The sequence below is a fragment of the Chionomys nivalis genome, chromosome 4 (genome assembly GCF_950005125.1).
Source record: "Chionomys nivalis chromosome 4, mChiNiv1.1, whole genome shotgun sequence".
NCBI lineage: Eukaryota > Metazoa > Chordata > Mammalia > Rodentia > Cricetidae > Chionomys > Chionomys nivalis.
The window spans coordinates 107,428,958-107,446,552 of NC_080089.1; the positions used below are offsets into that span (position 1 = coordinate 107,428,958).

Sequence of the window (17,595 nt, forward strand, 5' to 3'; positions counted from 1 at the left end):
ACCTGATGGGGGGCAAGACTGGAGTCTAGAATGGCTGGCTGCCTCTGCGTGCCCTGACGCAGGTCATCTGCTCACTAGATAATAGTCTGCTTTTCTCATTGCTGTTGTCTGAGTAAAGTACAGGTTCAGGCATCAGTTCCTGGGCTGCAGAGAGGGGCTCAGGGGTTAAGGGTGCATACTGTTGTCAGAGGGGTCCAGTTTAATTCCTAGCATGAGTGTTGGATGTGGCTCACAACCTTGTGAAACTCCATCTTCAGGGGGTTCAACACCTCTGGCCTCCAGAACACTCTCATGCACACACACACACACACACACACACACACACACAGAGAGAGAGAGAGAGAGAGAGAGAGAGAGAGAGAGAGAGAGAGAGAGAGAGAATGCTGGGATTAAAGGTGTGTGCCACCACTGCCCAGCTATAAATCTGTGAATTAAAAAATGAGAAAAGGCTGGAGAGTTGGCTCCATAGTTGAGATCACTTACTGTTCTTGCAGAGGTTCCGGGTGTGGTTCCCAGCATCCACAGGGTAGTTTACAGCCATCTGTAAGTCCAGTTCCAGGGGCTCCAACACCCTCTTCTAGCCTTCATAGGCAGCAGGTGTGTATATGATACACTTACATACAGGTAGGCAAAACACTCCTACATATAACATAAAAATAAATCTTTAAAAACTATGTTAAAAAAAATAGTTGCGTCTTGCCTCTGTTTATTGGTTTCTGTGACAGGTAGCATGGACTAAATTCCAGTTTTATAGTTTTCTACTCTCTCTCTCTTCTTTCTTTCTTTCTTTCTTTCTTTCTTTCTTTCTTTTCTTCCTTCCTTCCTTCTTTTCTTCCTTCTGTCCTTCCTTCCTTGTTGTTAGAGGTCCCTTGTTTGTTTCCCAGCTGCCTGGCAGAAATAATCACACAGAAACTATATTATTCAAAACACTGCTTGGCCCATTAGCTCTAGCTTCTTATTGACTTTGCCCTTTTTTCCTCCCAGCATTCAGTTTAGTTTTCCCCACCTACCTCTATTCTCTGCACAGGCCCAAGACAGTTTCTTTATTAACCAATGGTATTCACAGGATACAGAGGGGAATCCCACATCACCTCCCCTTTTCTGTTTAAATAAAAAAGAAGGCTTTATCTTTAACATAGTGAAATTACATATAACAAAACAGGTGTTAATCAAGAATTATAGTTACAGTATTTATATCTACTTTATTTTTTATCATAATTAAGGAAAACTATAATATTTTTATCTATTCTTCAACTCCATCAAAGACTCCAGAAGGATATAATATTACCTAAGTAAACAGGAAGTACATTGTAAACAACTTCCAAAACTCTAGAGTTAACAAAGACATCTTGTTGCCTGGACAGTCACCCAAAGTTCTTTTGTACTGTTGGGGCATCCATCTCCAGCCTACAGGCCCATAGTATCTGGCAGACTTTTCCATGAAGCAGGAAATTTCAAAGACAGTTCCACCTGTATTGGCAGTTTGTCAGTCACTTTCTTCTGTGTCCTGAATGTGTCTGGCAGACTCTTTTATGAAGCAGGAACCCCAAAGCCCTTTCTCACCTTTAGGCAAGTTCAGCAGTCATTTCTCTGTGGGTCCTGCATGTCCAGTTCATCAAGCAGTCCAGGCAAGAGCAGTTTTTTGCCTGAATGGCTAACCAACTCCATAAGGAGCCTCTTCAATTCCCATCATCCTCTTGAAGTTATTGGAGCTGCCAGGAGCAGATGTGTCTCATTGTCATGAAAGTCCTAAGTTCTTAAAACATTTAAATGTCATATTGTGAAGGTCTCTGAAAGATTTGAAGAATACCTAACTGAAATATATCTCTATATGTCTAGAAAACCTAACTAGCATGACTACAAGCTTATTATAGATGACTATCAGTAACCTATATTTCTTAATTATACATTACTTTTTAAATGAACTACACAATACCTTAATCAAGAGCAGAAATATACATATAACAAGATTGACCTAAAATTTACATCAATAGACCAAGATCCATACCAAAGCAAATCTCTATAGCAATCCCCCTTTATATGTAAACAAACATTTATAAACAATATTTGGGAATTTGGGCATAGTTCTCTAGACTACTTCACTTCCTTTCTTTTCTTTCCTTTATTTATTTTCTTTTTTGAGACAGGGTCTTGCTCTGTAGTACTGGCTAGCCTAGAACTTACTCTATAGACCAGGCTGACCTTGAACTCACAGAGATTCACCTTCCTCTAGGTCCAAAATGCTAGGAATAAAGGCATGCATTGCCAGCTAATTTCATATTTTTGACAACTGCTCTAGACAGTTCCAGGTCCCTCCAGTAAGCTATGACTTCATTAGGAGAATCCAAAGGCTGTCTAAACTCTACTGGGGTTCCATGGTGGAAAAACTTCCAAGAGGTCACCAGGTGATTCCTCTTGGGGGGCTTTCCTTCTCTCCACATAAGCACTTTCCACTAGCTTCTTAAACAGTATTGGATTGGATCTCTGCACTTCATGGTTGGGCTCCTCCGTTAAGGCTTGCCTGGCTTCTGGTTTCAAAGCTCTTCCTATTGCTTTCTGCTTCCCAAGTTATGACCTGTTTGCCCTCTGAGTTAAACTTTTCTGTCTGATTTATTTCAGAGTTCTGTCTTTAGAATGGGCGACACAGCCCCTCTTCCCGGTGACAACCTTGTGAAGCATGATCTGTCGAAACGCCCTGATTATGCTTGTGACCCTATGATAAAGAAACAATTGTTGGTATGTCCTCTCTCTCTGCCTCTCTGTCTCTGTCTGTCTGTCTCTCTGTCTCTGTCTGTCTCTCTCTGTGCCTCTGTCTCTGTCTGTCTCTCTCTGTGCCTCTGTCTCTGTCTGTCTCTCTCTGTGCCTCTCTGTCTGTCTCTCTCTCTGCCTCTCTGTCTCTGTCTCTCTCTGTCTCTGTCTCATCTGTCTCTGTCTGCCTCTCTGTCTCTGTCTCTCTCTGTGCCTCTCTGTCTGTCTATCTCTCTGTCTGTCTCTCTCTGTGCCTGTCTGTCTCTGTCTGTCTCTCTGTCTCATCTGTCTCTGTCTGTCTCTCTGCCTCTGTCTCTCTCTGCCTCTCTGTTTCTGTCTGTCTCTCTCTCTGCCTCTCTGCCTCTGTCTTTCTCTGTCCCTCTCGCCTAGTTCTTAGCACAACAAATGGCTTTCTTGTCCTAACTGCAATTACAGGGTTAACATATAAAGATTTCTGGCTCTCTGTGTATTTTCTCTCTCCTCTGCTTTCTTGCTCATACAAGTTACTTTGCTGTCCAAGGTCACTGAGAGCTTCATTGTCCTGGCCAGCTCTTACTAGACCATATAATGTAACTCTCAGAGCTCACTGACAAAACTTATAAAAACATTTAAGATCTGGTTTTACTATTGTGTGTGCCTTATTTTCATACATTACCTTCAGGATGTGTTCTGAATGTTGTGTGAGCTACTCGGGTTCAATTTCAGATCACTGAAATTTATTCTACCAAGACAAGTACTGTCATGGATGAGCAGAAAGCTTGTAAAATTGTTTTCAAATAAAATTTTCAAATGGAAAATTAAAAAAATAATGTAACTCTCAGACTTTCATTAGGCAAATAAAAAAACTTTAAAAACCAACTCATTTATATGTACACATACCAACACATATGATTGTATATATATTATATATATATATACATATATATATATGACTTACGTGTAGCTCTTCTGTGTAATAATGCTAATTGTACTGGGTCTTTTATTTGTATTTATGCCTTTAATGTTATAGAAGCTTTTAAAAGTACAATACTGAAGCCGGGCGGTGGTGGCGCACGCCTTTAATCCCAGCACTCGGGAGGCAGAGGCAGGCGGATCTCTGGGAGTTCGAGGCCAGCCTGGTCTACAAGAGCTAGTTCCGGGAGAGGCACCAAAGCTACAGAGAAACCCTGTCTCGAAAAACCAAAAAAAAAAGTACAATACTGAGAAAATACTTTACTGTGCCTGTACCTTCCAAACCAGAGGGGTCAACTTTCCCCAGGCCTCTGTTAACTTACTATTAGTTGTATTACAACCATTCTCTTTAAGCAAAAACAAATACACATGCCCTGGAACTGGGTATTCTAAGCAACCCCTCCTACTGAACAAGAGGCACCAGAGACTCACCACCTAAGTTAAACTTCCGTGTGCATCCATAGAGGACTTCTTAGCTTTTACACGAATTTGCTCCTGTCTGCTATGTTTTATGCTCTCCTTGTAGAGCTGCGTGGGTTCTGTTTGCTGACGTGCTGCGGAGGTACAACTTCTGACAGAGGAACCTGAGCAACACTATTTGTTTATCTGCTTATTTATTTATTTGAAGACGTTAGGACATGACTTATAGGACACAAAAATTAAAAAGAAAATGAACTCTCGTTATGTCTTACCTAAGATCTATTTCTTATACCATGTTTAAAATTGGCCACGATTCCTTGGTATTAGTAAGTTATTACTCCCCGCCCACCACCACCACCACACACATACAATGTGGAATCAAATGAGACCAGCTAGGACAGATCTCATCCTGGCTCTGGCAATGAGGGACAATTAGGATCAAACACCAGATGGTTAATTAGTGATATCTCCAAAGAATGTTGTTCAGAGACATATTGTCAGGCTTGGAGTAAAGCCCCCTGGATTTGATCGAGCCTGCCAGTAATCCCGGCACGTGGGAAGCTACACAGGCAGGATCTTGTACTTGAGGCTGGCCTGGCCTTTGTAACAAGACCCTGTCTCACAGCCAGCAACAAGAATGGAGTCATTGCCGGGCGGTGGTGGCGCACGCCTTTAATCCCAGCACTTGGGAGGCAGAGGCAGGTGGATCTCTGTGAGTTCGAGACCAGCCTGGTCTACAAGAGCTAGTTCCAGGACAGGCTCCAAAACCACAGAGAAACCCTGTCTCGAAAAACCAAAAAAAAAAAAAAAAAAAAAAAAAAAAAGAATGGAGTCATTTGTGCCAGCCCTTCCAGAAGTCACTGAAGCCCAGCAGCTTAACTGACACCTAGCTGACGTCACTAACCTTGGTTCATACTCTTTTGCCATTTATGATGTTTGTTTCAGACACGTGAACATAATTTGGGCATCTTCTGACCAAATGAGACTGCTGGCCATTAAACGTATGGCGCACTCTGACGTGCACATCTCCGTGCAGGATGTTTTCCCTGGCGGTAAAACATCACGGTGACAAACCACCAGGTTCATGGTGACAGGCTCTCACCCTTCGCAGGACATACATCATTTAAGGGTTACTGTTGACGGTACAGAATGAGAGAGACCAGGGACACGCGTATACTTCTGCATCACAAAGACACATCTGTACTCCACATTGTAAAACATTATCAGCAAGCAGTACACACTGTCACTGGCTAGCTCAGCTCAGCATGGACAGGCTATCAACGTCCCTGGAAGAGTGCAAGGGAGATAGCAGTGGGAACTAACTTGATTCAGTGTTTCGATGTGTGCCAGAGCCCAAACACCCACAGGATAAGGGAAGAATGCAATGGGGGATGAGAAGAACACAGAGATCCATGGCCTCAAAGCATGAATGATCCCTTGACCACAGGGGCAAACCAAAGTCCAGAATGTTTGGCTGCCTTTGTAGCCTCCATTCTCCCCGTATCATTTGCTGGCTGGAGAAGCGATGTGAGCCAGTCTGCCAAGGTACGAAGCCACTCTCTTCTCAGATTGCCAGCTCTCTGGATAAAGTGCAGTTTTAAGATTCAGTTACTGGACTAGGGAGATGGCTCATTCAGTAAAACCCTTTCACAAACAACAGAAGCTGGCTGGGTGGTGCGCCTATAATCCCAGTACTGAGGAGGTAGAAGCAGGAGGATTCCTGAGGCTTTCTGCTTAGCTAGTCTTTCCAAATAGGTAAGTTCTAGATTTACAAAGAGACCCTCTCTCAAAAATAAGTATAAGAGAGGGTAACACTTAATACCAAGTTCTGGCTTCCATATGTGTATATGCTTGCGTGAATGCGTGCACATGTACGCGCACACACACACATACACCTCTCTCTTACATAAATGCACGCGCGCGCACACAGACACAGACACACACACACACACACACACACAGAGAGAGAGAGAGAGAGAGAGAGAGAGAGAGAGAGAGCGCATTCTATTTTTTCTCTGCTTATTGGCTTCTGTAGGTCATGAGCAGTATGGACCGAATTCTGTTTTCCAGCCTACAGCAAGGTCTATGTCAGGTCACAGGTAGTGACAAAAGGGTGGGACTCAGATTCACAGAAATACCTTTCCACCCAGGCCTTCTCCAGACTGGAAGCAAAGGAGGCTTCCCCAGAGTAGCCTGGTCCTCCCGACTCATGCTATCAACCAGGAGTCCGATGGCTATCTCCACCACCTTGCTCCTTTTCCAACCACCAGCCTCAGCTCGTGGGCCTCTTTCTCTACCTGGTGGCTTCAGCTCAGCTAACTCTGACTGCAACAGCCTCTGGAACTGCCTCTCTCTCAATTACCTTCCGTGTCTACCACCAACTTCCTGGGCTCTTTATTCTAATGCCCATTTCAGATCCCCGAGAGGTGGTTTGGTTCATCAAATCACTAGAATCTGCTGGGACAGCTTTCAGCTTAGTGCGACTTGGGGGAGGGAGCTGGCTAGTCTGTATGTTGGCTGCCCTCAGGTAAGTGTCCACCCATCCTCGCATATGTCATTGTGTCCAGGCTTGGCTTTTCACAACACAGATCAAGCCTAGTTATCTTGGAAGACACACCTTTGTGCAGTTTATTGGCAGGTAGCTAATGGAAGGATAATCTACTGTTTCTTCTAAGACAAGCTTTCCTAACCTTGGCACCACAGACACTTCAAGCTGGGTAATTGCTGCCTGTGGAAGACTGACCTGAGTCAGGTAAGATGTTTAACAGCAACACCAGCCTCTACTAAAGCAGGTACCAGTAGCAACCATCCACTCCCCTGCAAAACCAAGACAACAAATGGTGTTTCCAGACTTTGTCAAATGCCCACTGTTGTAAGGATATGGGAGGCCTGGACTTTATCCCATGCTAGTGGAATAAGTGGTGGAGAGGGAGGATGATGGGTACTGATAACTCTCTGTCAGGGATGGCTCGAAGGCTTGTTATGCTTTGGACATGGTGTAGAGTCTATCACTGAGAGACGGTAGATTCTGTCATTGAGAGATGTTTGGGTCGGAAGGCATGTGACCTCATCAGTAAGTGAATCTATTGATGGGTACATTATTTGGTGGTATCACTGGGAAGTGGGGCTGGTGAATCAAGTAGACCCCTGGAGCATGCTCTAGGATGATGTACGCTGTTGCTGGAGCCTTCTGGGCTAACTTTCTGCTTCCTGGCTTCTGGGAGGGGAACGACTTGCTCTCCATGCCCTTCGGTTCTGATGTTTTGTTTCTCAGAAACAGAGGGGGCAGCTAAATGCAGACCGAGACATCCGCAGCTGGGAGAGTGAGAATTAATCTCTGCCTCTAAGTTATTCCTTTCAGGAGACAAAAAAATCAGAATAAAACAGAAAGAGAGGGGAAGCTTCTGCTATGGGCAGTGGGGTGGATAAAAGTATTCATGGGTTTGGTGCAGGAAACTGTAATTGCTTAGAATGAGAAACATTTCTCTCTGTGTCTCACGAGTGGATGGATATTTCCTGCAATCATTGATTCATTGGTTTATCCTGTGCATACATGTTTGAGACTATGGAATTCTCTGTGTGGTTATAGACGCATTTCTAAAATGCCAGTCCCAGTACATTGAGAAACAGCTGCCAAAGGAGAATGGCAAGGAGACTGATGGCCGGAGCAGATGGGGGCTTTAGTGAGAGCGGGGGAGCAAGACAGGAGGCAGGGCTAGCTTAGGCAGCAGTAGCCTGTGGCCAACAAGAATGTACTTGGCCCTCTCAAAAACTGTTGACATGGGACCAGAGAGATGGCTCTGTGGTTTCAAGACAAAAACAAGGTTTCTCTGTAGCTTTGGAGACTGTCTTGGAACTAGCTCTTGTAGACCTGGCTGATCTCAAACTCACAGAGATCTGCCTGCCTCTGCTTTCCAAGTGCTGGGATTAAAGGCGTGCACCAGCACTGCTCAGCCCAGTGACCTGTCTATCTCTGCTTCCTTAGCACTGGGATTTACAAGTGTACCTGGCCACGCTCAGCTGAGGATTCGAACTCAGGTCATCACGCTTGCATGGCAAGTATCTTACCAACTGAGCTATCCCCAAAGACTCCAATACATGATCTTTCAACCTGTTAAGTCTGTCTGTGATGGGCAGCAAGAGCAATGCGTGAGCAGTCGGAGAGCAAGAGGGCTGGGATAGCAACAGCTCTTCTGTGGTCTAAAGAATGTCCCTGAGACATAAGTCACATGCTCTGGCCGGCCTCTGCTCACTGTGAGCAGAGCCCTTTATCTGTTGGGGCCCTCTCTTGTGGACAACTGTCTGTTGTTAGGCACCCTGTCCTTCAAGGTTCTGTCCCTGCCTCCCACTCAAATACTTTCTCTGGTCCTCGATAAAACTCTTGCAGTTTGATTTGTACGGCTATCAAACTGTCAGCTTTCCAATAATGTTCCAGGCCCCTCGGCAGTGTGAGTAATGGACAGCTGCCCCGATGAGTCAACCCTTGTTTTTTGCTCTGCAATCTAAGGCCGAAAGAGAGATGTTTGATGTCAGAGTACAGATGCTTAGCCGCGCTCAGGCGTAGGTGTTTGTGGTGGGCTGGAGTGACATGATGATACCATGGAGCCATTTCAGCAAAGGCAGATAGTTCAACCACTGACAGAGATGGGAACGCCACAGCGGAATGAGCAGATATCTGCACTTTTCCCTCTTCCTGTGCACCCCCACCACAGAACCAGATAAAGGCTGTGTGTGTGTTTGCACTTCATGTGGATGTGTGTGCTCATAGGGTGGAGACCAGAGGTCAACCTTGGGTATGGCCTCTTCAGGAGTCTCTCATCTTGCTTTTTGAGTCACAGAATCCTCCTAGGACCTGGGGTTCATGATGAGGCCAGGTGGGATGACCAGTGAGCCTCGGGAATCCAGCTGTTTGGATTATAAATGAGTGCCACCGTGCTGGGTTTTTATGTAGGTGCTGGGGGTTGGACGCAGGTCCTCATGTGTGTGCAGCAAGGGCTGTATCAACTGAGGTATCTCCCCAGCTCCCTTCTTCTTCTTCTTCTTCTTCTTCTTCTTCTTCTTCTTCTTCTTCTTCTTCTTCTTCTTCTTCTTCTTCTTCTTCTTCTTCTTCTTCTTCTTCTTCTTCTTCTTCTTCTTCTTTTTTTTTTGAGACAGGGTCTCAGCGAGCCAGGTTGATCTCAAACTCCTTTAAATCCCTTATCTTCCTGCCTCTGTCTCTGAAGTGCTGCAATTAAAGGTGTACACCACCACTCGTGGATAGAACTTTTTCCATGTGCGTGGGGTATGCATGTGTTTGTGTGCATGTGCATGAGTGTGTACATGTTTATGTCTGGTGTCTCCTCAGTTGCTCTGCACCTTGTGTATTGAAGCAGTCTCTCACTGGATCTGGAATCATTGGTCAAGCTAGTCTAGAAAGCAGGCCTGCTCTAAGGATGCTGTCTGCGCTGGAACTGGGATTACAGCCAGGCCAGCACATCCGCTCAGCATTTACATGGGCACTGGGGACCTGCGCTCCAGTCCTCACTCTTGCACAGCGAGTGCTCCCCCACCCTCGCAACTCATTTTCAGCCCCATGTAAAGAATTCCTAAAGGATATCCAGAGAGGGAGCCTAGCAAAGATGGTTATAGCAACAAAGTCTTGGGGGTCAGGATGCTGTTACAGGAATGGAAAAGACACCTGGTAAGTAGCAGTGGGGAGGCTTGAGGGTTAGGGCTAGCTCATTTTACACAGTGGATTCAGGCGAAAGAATCACTGGCACCAGATATTTCTGATTGACAGTTACCTTTAAATCCATTATTCAAAAAACAAAACAAAACAAGTGTATCTCTTCTTTTGTGTGCACACACGTGTGTGGGGAGTTAAGCATGTGGAGGGCAGAGGTCAGTCTTGGGTGTTGGGCTGTTCTTCAGGTGGCACCCACTTTTTTTTTAATGTCAGGGTTTTTCACTGGTCTGGAACTCACAGAGTAGGCTAGGTTGGCAGGTTAGCGAGCTCGGGTCTCCATCCGCCTCTCTCCTCGGCACTGGGATTCTAATGTACACATCCAGAGTGGGCCTTTTAACCTGGGTTCTGGGAACTGGATCCAGACCTCATGCTTATACAGCAAGCCCTCAATAGACAGAATGTTCTCCCCAGGCAGAAAATATTTTCATTATGGAAAAATGAACAGAAGTATCAAGAAATGATAGCGATGTTTCACGACCCTCTGCAGATGTCTGAAGTCACAGGTGTTCCTGAAACACACACATGCACAGATTTAGTGTGTTTTCCATCGTAACTCCTGCACTTGTTTGTCATACACGGTGGGAGGCTGTAACGCTGGTGGCTTGAGATGTGACTATAACAATGACAAATTCTCTTTTCCTTCTTCACAGCTGCAACCACAGAAATCATACTGTCAGTCTCAACAACAACATTTCTTTCTCTCTCGTCTCAGGTGAAGAATTTATATACCTTTTCACTGAAAGGGAGCATTTTATGGCTTTGCTTTGACATATCGCAATCACCGTCACCCTTTCCCTTGTGCTTTGGGGCTATGATTAAGGGTAATAAGGGCCACTTGAGTACAAGCACGAGGGCCTCGAAAGTCCGTCTGATAATCAGGAAGGATCCTAAGTGCCCGAATGAGTACAGTGTGGACAAAGAGATGATTCATGCCCCAGGCTGGATGGAACAGGATGGTCCAAGATTTCATCATGCTGAACGGTGCCCAGTTTAAAACTCACGAAGTTAATCTCTGGAATTTTCCATTTACCATTTTTGTGGTTGGCTGTGGGTGACTGGAACGTCAGAAAGCTAGAGTGACTAAGAAGAAGGATGTCTGCTAGATTATGAGCACCCACAGCCCTACTAGGCTTCGGCACTCACCTATGCTAGGCTGATCTGGTCTCATTCATTCTGATTCAGTGTTTTAATTTTAAACATTTACTCACGGGGGAGTGGAGCATATGTGGAGATCAGAGGACTTTCTGAGATGGCGCTCTCACCCTACCGTGCGGGATGGGGACAGCACTCATGTCATCTGGCTTGTCAGCAGGGGCCGTCAGTTGCTGAACTGTTTCAAAGGCTCACCTAAGTATTTCAGATCAAATACAGTATAATTACCATTTGATTGCTTTTCAAAAAAAGGCACATTCCTGGCCGAAAACTTGTTTAAAATAACACCACAGAGGCAGGAGAGGTGGTTCAGTGGTTATGGGCACACACACGACAGGAGGCTCAAAACCACCCGTAACTCACAATTAAAAATAAATTTTAAGATCTTAATTAAAAAATCACCACAATACTATTATCATATATAACCCAACTAACAATAATTCCTTAATATGTAGAAAGAAACTCACCCTGTGTTCAGTGTCCTTGACTACCTTAAAATGCATTTTTACAAGTTGTTTGTGAGAGTCAAGACTCAAGGTTGAGGCATTTTGTCATTTAACACTCTCTCTCTCCCTCCCTCCCTCCCTCCCTCCCTCCCTCCCTCCCTCCCTCTCTCCCTTCCTCCCTTCCCTCCCCCCCCCCCTCCCTTTTTTGGTTTTTCGAGACACGGTTTCTCTGTGGCTTTGGAGCCTGTCCTGGAACTAGCTCTTGCAGACCAGGCTAGCTTCGAACTCACAGAGATCCGCCTGTCTTTGCCTCCCGAGTGCTGGGATTAAAGGTGTGCGCCCCCACGGCCCGGCTCATTTAACTCTCTTATATTCTATGAGAGTTACCCTTTCATCTCTCCCTCCTTGTAGGAATCAGTTCTCTCCTTTACCAGGGACTGAACTCAGGTCATTTGGCTTGGCTGCAAGCACCTTTACCCATTGAGCCATTCTCACTGGCCTCTTGGTTATTTTTTTAATATGAGAGATATAAAAATCATGGATCCTTATCCTTTTATGTTTCAGGTACTCTATTAGCAATCTGATAAACCCTTGCTGAGGATGATATTGTTCATCATATAAAGTAAAATATTGGGGTACAGAGGATATTAAGGAGTTATAGTCCCCAAAGCATTAAAAACTGTAATGTATAAGTTGCCTTCTTTTAAATTTTATTTCATTAAAAAAAAAGATTTATTTATTTATTATGTATACAGTGTTCTGTCTGCATGTACGCCTGCAGGCCAGAAGAGGGCACCAGATCCCATTACAGATGGTTGTGAGCCACCATGTGGTTGTTGGGAATTGAACTCAGAACCTTTGGAAGAGCAGGCAGTTCTCTCCATCTCTCCAACCCTCATTTTCGTTTTGAAATGAGGTCTATTTGACCAGGCTGGTCCTAAACTCGTCAGCTCATGTGATCCTCGTGCTTCAGCCTCTTAGGAGCTTGTGTTTGTCAGTACTTTAAGGAATAGGCAATTGTCAAGCTATTTGACAAACAGTTAAGTTTATTTATCACTGTTGGTTTTCAATGTTTAGAGACACTTTTAGAAACTCAAACATAATTTTCAGTTATGTTAAAGATTTGCATGCTTCCAAAGTTAAGATTCTATTAAATAAGGTGTTTATAAGGAAGCCTCGCTTGCCTCTGTTCTGGCTGTTCCACTGCTCTTTGAAAGTAGCCATGTGTCACAGCCTTTGGTTTTCTTGTCCTTCTTTCAAAAGTAGTATGCTGAGGCCGCTGAGGTGGCTTAGTGGTTAGGGGTGTGCACTGCTCGCACAGAGGGTCAGTTTGGCTCCAAGCACCCATGGTGGTCAGCTTACAACCCATCAATCTGCCTGTCACTCTAGCTCCAGAGACTGATGCTCTCTTCTGGCTTCTGTGAGCACTTGCACCCACCCACCCCCAGTACACATGATTAAAAGTACATTAACAACCGTTCCCGTCAAACAAAGCATGCTTTATACAGTTCCACCTAGATTTTTGCCACTTAATGTTTCCTGACTGCCAACCTGTAGGGCTGCATGGAGATGCCCTTCACTCCAGTATAGCTTCGCAGTTCCCCAGGCTACAAACTCTTTTGTTGATGGACATCATGCTCTCTGATCATCTTCATCATAGGCAACAGACACGGTTCAGAGGCCACAGGAAACATTACAAAACAAAGCATGCCAATATAAAGGCGCTGTGAGGAACAGAGTCTGCAGGAGAGGGAAGAATGGCTATTAGTCTGTGAAGCCAGGCAAGGAAACTATACAACCATACAAATAAAGCGGCAAGCCAACAAAGCAACGCTCCAGGATAAACAGTTCTTGAAAAAGTAGAAGTTTGATATAAAAGTAGTCATTAAGATGAAGTGGAAAATAAAGTTGAGGTCACTGTTTATATGCTAGAGTATTACCAGCCTTTGGGGAGACAGAGACAGGCAGATCTCTATGAGTTCAAGGCCAGCCTGGTCTACACAGTGAATTCTAGGCTAGCCAAGCCTATAGAGTGAGACCCTGTCTGGAATAAAACAAGCCAACAATGACACTAGAGAAGAAAAACAACAAAAAATGTCAACCAGGACAATGGTGATTTGATAGCTAAGGTATAGAACCACAGGGGTAATCCCGGAAGTCAATATCTGAATGATAGAGTAATCCAAGAAGAGAAAATACTGAAAATGGAGAAGAAATAGTCAAGAAATTAATTTGGGAGCTTGAATGATAAAAGTGAAATAATACACCAGCAGCTGGTGGAGGAGACCAATGGGCCCACGTCTCTGCGAAGCATCCAGTAACTTCAAAGCATTGGCGAGGAAAAGAAACAATAAAACAGGTCAGTAATAGAATGTTTTTAGCATTTTCAATAATTCTGGAACCTTAGAAGTCCCTGGAATAAAATGATTTATGATTCAGAATTTTATACCCAGACAAACTAGAATGCCAAGGGTAAAAGTTTTTCAATAAGCACTCTCAAAATATTTTCCAGATAGGGACAGCATATAAAACCGGGGAGAAAATCCCAACAATAGCAATCAAACACGTGTACAGACAAGAGCACAGCAGTTAAAAAAACATCAACTAAAAGTCTTCATGGTAGGTGACTGCCCCAGTACCAATATCTCACTTTGATAACAATTGAAAAAAATAATTTTAAAAAACAAGATCTGCTTATGTGACGATTTTGAAGAGTATAACAAAAGATATTGGAGGGGAAAGTGTGACAAGGGTCAGAGAAACTCTGGAAATGGATGGAGAGGTAGAGGGGCACATTTTAGCCTCTGCCTCTGCAATCTCTGACTCTGAAGTAGGAAACCCACTAGGCCTTTTGAAAATGGAGATTATGAGGTTGAATAAAACGTGTGTGTTAGAGCTACTTAGAGCTTGGGAGGATATATAAAGTCTCTTTAAAATGAAAGGACCAGTAATCTCTGGAAACAGCAAGTTTCTCAAAAACTTACTTCATGGTATAATGACCTGGAGGGCTTTAAAAATTGGACTCTCGAGACATACCCCACAACAATTAAATTAGAGTAAAAGGCAGGCCCCAGTATTTTAAAACATACCACCGAATTTGGGAAAAGGGAGCACAGTGTCAGTGCCAGGGATGTGCCCAGGACCGAAGGCTAACCCTGTGGAGTCTAACGGCCCGGCTATCGGCAACGGGGTGCCACCCAAGGAGTTTAAGGGGGGAAGGAAAGATGCCACAGTTAGGGGGGGCTGAAATGAGCGAAGACCAGAAGAAGGCGGCCTGCCGCGTGCTGGGGAGGACCGAGGCGTTCCGGTGTCCCTCCGCCCCTCGACGCGCTCAGGCCCGGGAGGCCCATGAGCCACCAGGAGGCGGCGTGCCAGGGCCTCGCCCTCTGATTGGGTCGGGGGCCCCGGAGGGTGGGAACGTGACTCGGATCCGCTCAGTCTCCGGGACCACCCGGCGGGGTAGAGCGCACATCCCGGTTCCCGAGCGCTCGCTTCGGAGCGACCTTGCGGTCCTTCTCCCAGGCGCCTGGACGGCGCCCGCCCCGCCTGACGGGGAATTCGACATGAGCGAGGCGACGGGCGTCGCGCAGCTCGGGGCTCTGCTGCCCGGTCCGCTCCCGACCTCCGGGGACGGCGCGGGCGCGTCGGGCGCGCGGTGAGTGCGACGTCGGCGTCTGAGGGGACGACGCGGGAGGCCCGAGGGACGCGCGCCGCTGTGGTGTGCGTGCGGAGCCATGGCTTCCATGACCGCGGGCCGCCGCTGGCCTCCGAGGAGACGCAGCTCGCGACGGGGCCCCACGCCGCGGGCCCGTACTTCTGGCTCGAAGCTCACGACCCCGGAGACCGGGCCTCCACGCCGCGGGCCTCTCCCGCGCCCTGGCGCCGGACGGGACACGCTCCTCGGAGCAAAGGCAACACCTTCGCCTCCCGCCGCGAGGCGACCTGTGATGGCTCTCGGGCCCCCGCAGCCGCGAGGGAACGCGGACTCGGCCTGCGCGGCTCTCCCCCTGCCCGTCCCGCACGAACCGCGGGAAGCAGCCCCCCGCCTCGCCCCGGTCCCGGAACGCGAGGCCTCCGTGTCACCTGCGCGCTTGTCGAGGAGGCGCCGGAGACCCCCGGCCATGTGGGACCCGCGTGCGGCCAGGTGCGTAGCTGCTGGCGTGGAGGGCGCCTGGGGCTTAGCGGGGCCCGCGAGTCCCCGCGGGGTCGTCCACCCCCCGAGACCGCGGCCTGGCGCGGGAAGGGCGCGCGCGGCGACCCGGCCGAGGCCGGTGCGGCCCAGCGGAGCTTTCCCTGCGGGGACGCCCCCCGTGGGCCTCGGTGCCACCCTGCGGGCGGACGCGCCTCGCGCTCTAGCCGGGCTCGAGGTGCGCGGAGCCGCGCGGGAATGGCAGCCCGGGATCGGCGGGGAGCGCGGGGCGCGGAGCTGTGTCCTGGGAGTGGGGAGGCCTCTGTCCTCCATCCCTGCGGCCTCCCTCCGCGGCCCACCTTCCGCGGCCGGCCCACCCGAGTCGCGGGGCGCTTTGCGCAGAAACGCGGGCTCAGCCTGCTGCTCGGCCGGGTTCGGCCTGGCTCAGCCTCCCCGGCCTCAGCCCGCACTCTTGCCCTCGGGGGCTCTGCGCACTCGTTACCCACCCGCAGCGCCCGCAGCGGGGACTCGCTGGCCCCCTGCCTCTGCTCCCAGCGGGGGGCGTTTCTCTGTTCTGCTGCTTATGGACAGTTCGTAGGGAGATGTGCCACTTGAAAAACAGTAAAATAGAAAAATATAAGGAGAAGGAAGAGAGGGCTGTGAGATCTGCAGGCTGGGGACCTCCATTATCAATGTTCCAATCTCTGCTTCTTTAGCTGGAGAGGGTGACCTAAAGAGCCCCGAAGCCTTACACCAGTATTTACCTTCAGCTGCCTAGTGTTGAGCTTTTCCCGTGCCAGGCATCGTTTGGTTTTGAGGAAAGGCTATCACCCTTTTGGCATGGTCTTTTGTTGAACAGCCTGTTTGGTGCTTTCTAGAAAGGACCTTCTTCTAGAGGGATGAGAAATTTTTTCTTTTTTTCCTATCAGGTTTGTTTTGTAGGATTACAGGATGAGTTCCTTTTTGTATGTGTTTTTTTTTAAATTGTTTAAAAAAACCTGTACAAGATAATGAGTTTCATGATGACATGAATACTACTGTACTTGGCTCCCCCGTGATTGTCTCTGCTCCCCTCAAATCGTCCCCCTAGTTTCACATCATTCATTCATATATATGTATATATATATATTCCACATATGAGAAAACATACAGTGTTCGTCTTTTTTACATTTAACAGAATCTATTATTATTTCAGTATTTCAAGAAATTTTTGGTGCACACAGGGGGTTTAGGAGTTTTTCATACATATATGTCATTGTGTTTTGCTCAAATTCACTCCCCATCAGTCACCTTCCATTTACTCAAATAGTCCCTTTCTGCCTTCACGCTGTGTGTGTGTGTGTGTGTGTGTGTGTGTGTTAAATCTAGATTGTACATGTGAGAGAAAACAGCATTTGCCTTTCTGAGTCTGGCTAATTTGTTTTACTTGATGATCCAAGTTCCATTCATTTTCATGCAGATGATGTCGTTTGATTCTTTCTGGATGAGTAAAACTCATTTGTATGTATGTACCACTGATCCACCTCTCCTGGTGAGTGTCTCGGCTGATTCTGCTTGGCCATAGTGAATACTGCGGTAGGACATGAATGTGCAAGTGTCTCTGGTTTGCTGTCTTCTGCCTGATACCGCTGAGTGTCCAGGCCATATGCAAGTTCTCTTTTTAGTCTTTTGAGAACCTTCCACACTAGTTTCTGCAGTGGCTGCCCCACCGCTTTACTCCGACACCACCAGTGTAGTAAGGTTCCGCTAACCCCACCCATCTCCTTATCAGATTTTGTTGACAAGAATTTTCCTGATGATACCCATTCCGACCAGAATGAAATGGAATATCAGTGTAGCTTTGATTTGCATTTTCCTGATGGATAAGAATGTTGAATGCATTCACCATATTTATTGGTCACTTGGCAGTTCTTCTGTAACTCCAGTTTCATGGCTTTTGACGCCCTCTTCTGGCCTCCTTAGGCACTGATCATGCATGCTGTGCACATTCGTATGTATGTATGTATGTATGTATGTATGTATGT

General features: G+C 46.8%; 1 protein-coding gene across 5 annotated transcripts in view; it reads left to right on the forward strand.

Annotated features, from left to right (window-relative positions):
- The first annotated feature begins 14,900 nt into the window (after positions 1-14,900).
- Trank1 (tetratricopeptide repeat and ankyrin repeat containing 1) overlaps positions 14,901-17,595 on the forward strand; it is an 80,596-nt gene continuing 77,901 nt past the window's right edge. For all 5 annotated transcript variants that reach the window (XM_057767729.1, XM_057767732.1, XM_057767730.1 and 2 more), the window contains exon 1: positions 14,901-15,586. In XM_057767729.1, coding sequence (XP_057623712.1) covers positions 15,177-15,586 — 410 coding nt within the window. In that variant the 5' untranslated portion in view covers positions 14,901-15,176. The remainder of the gene's footprint in view (positions 15,587-17,595) is intronic.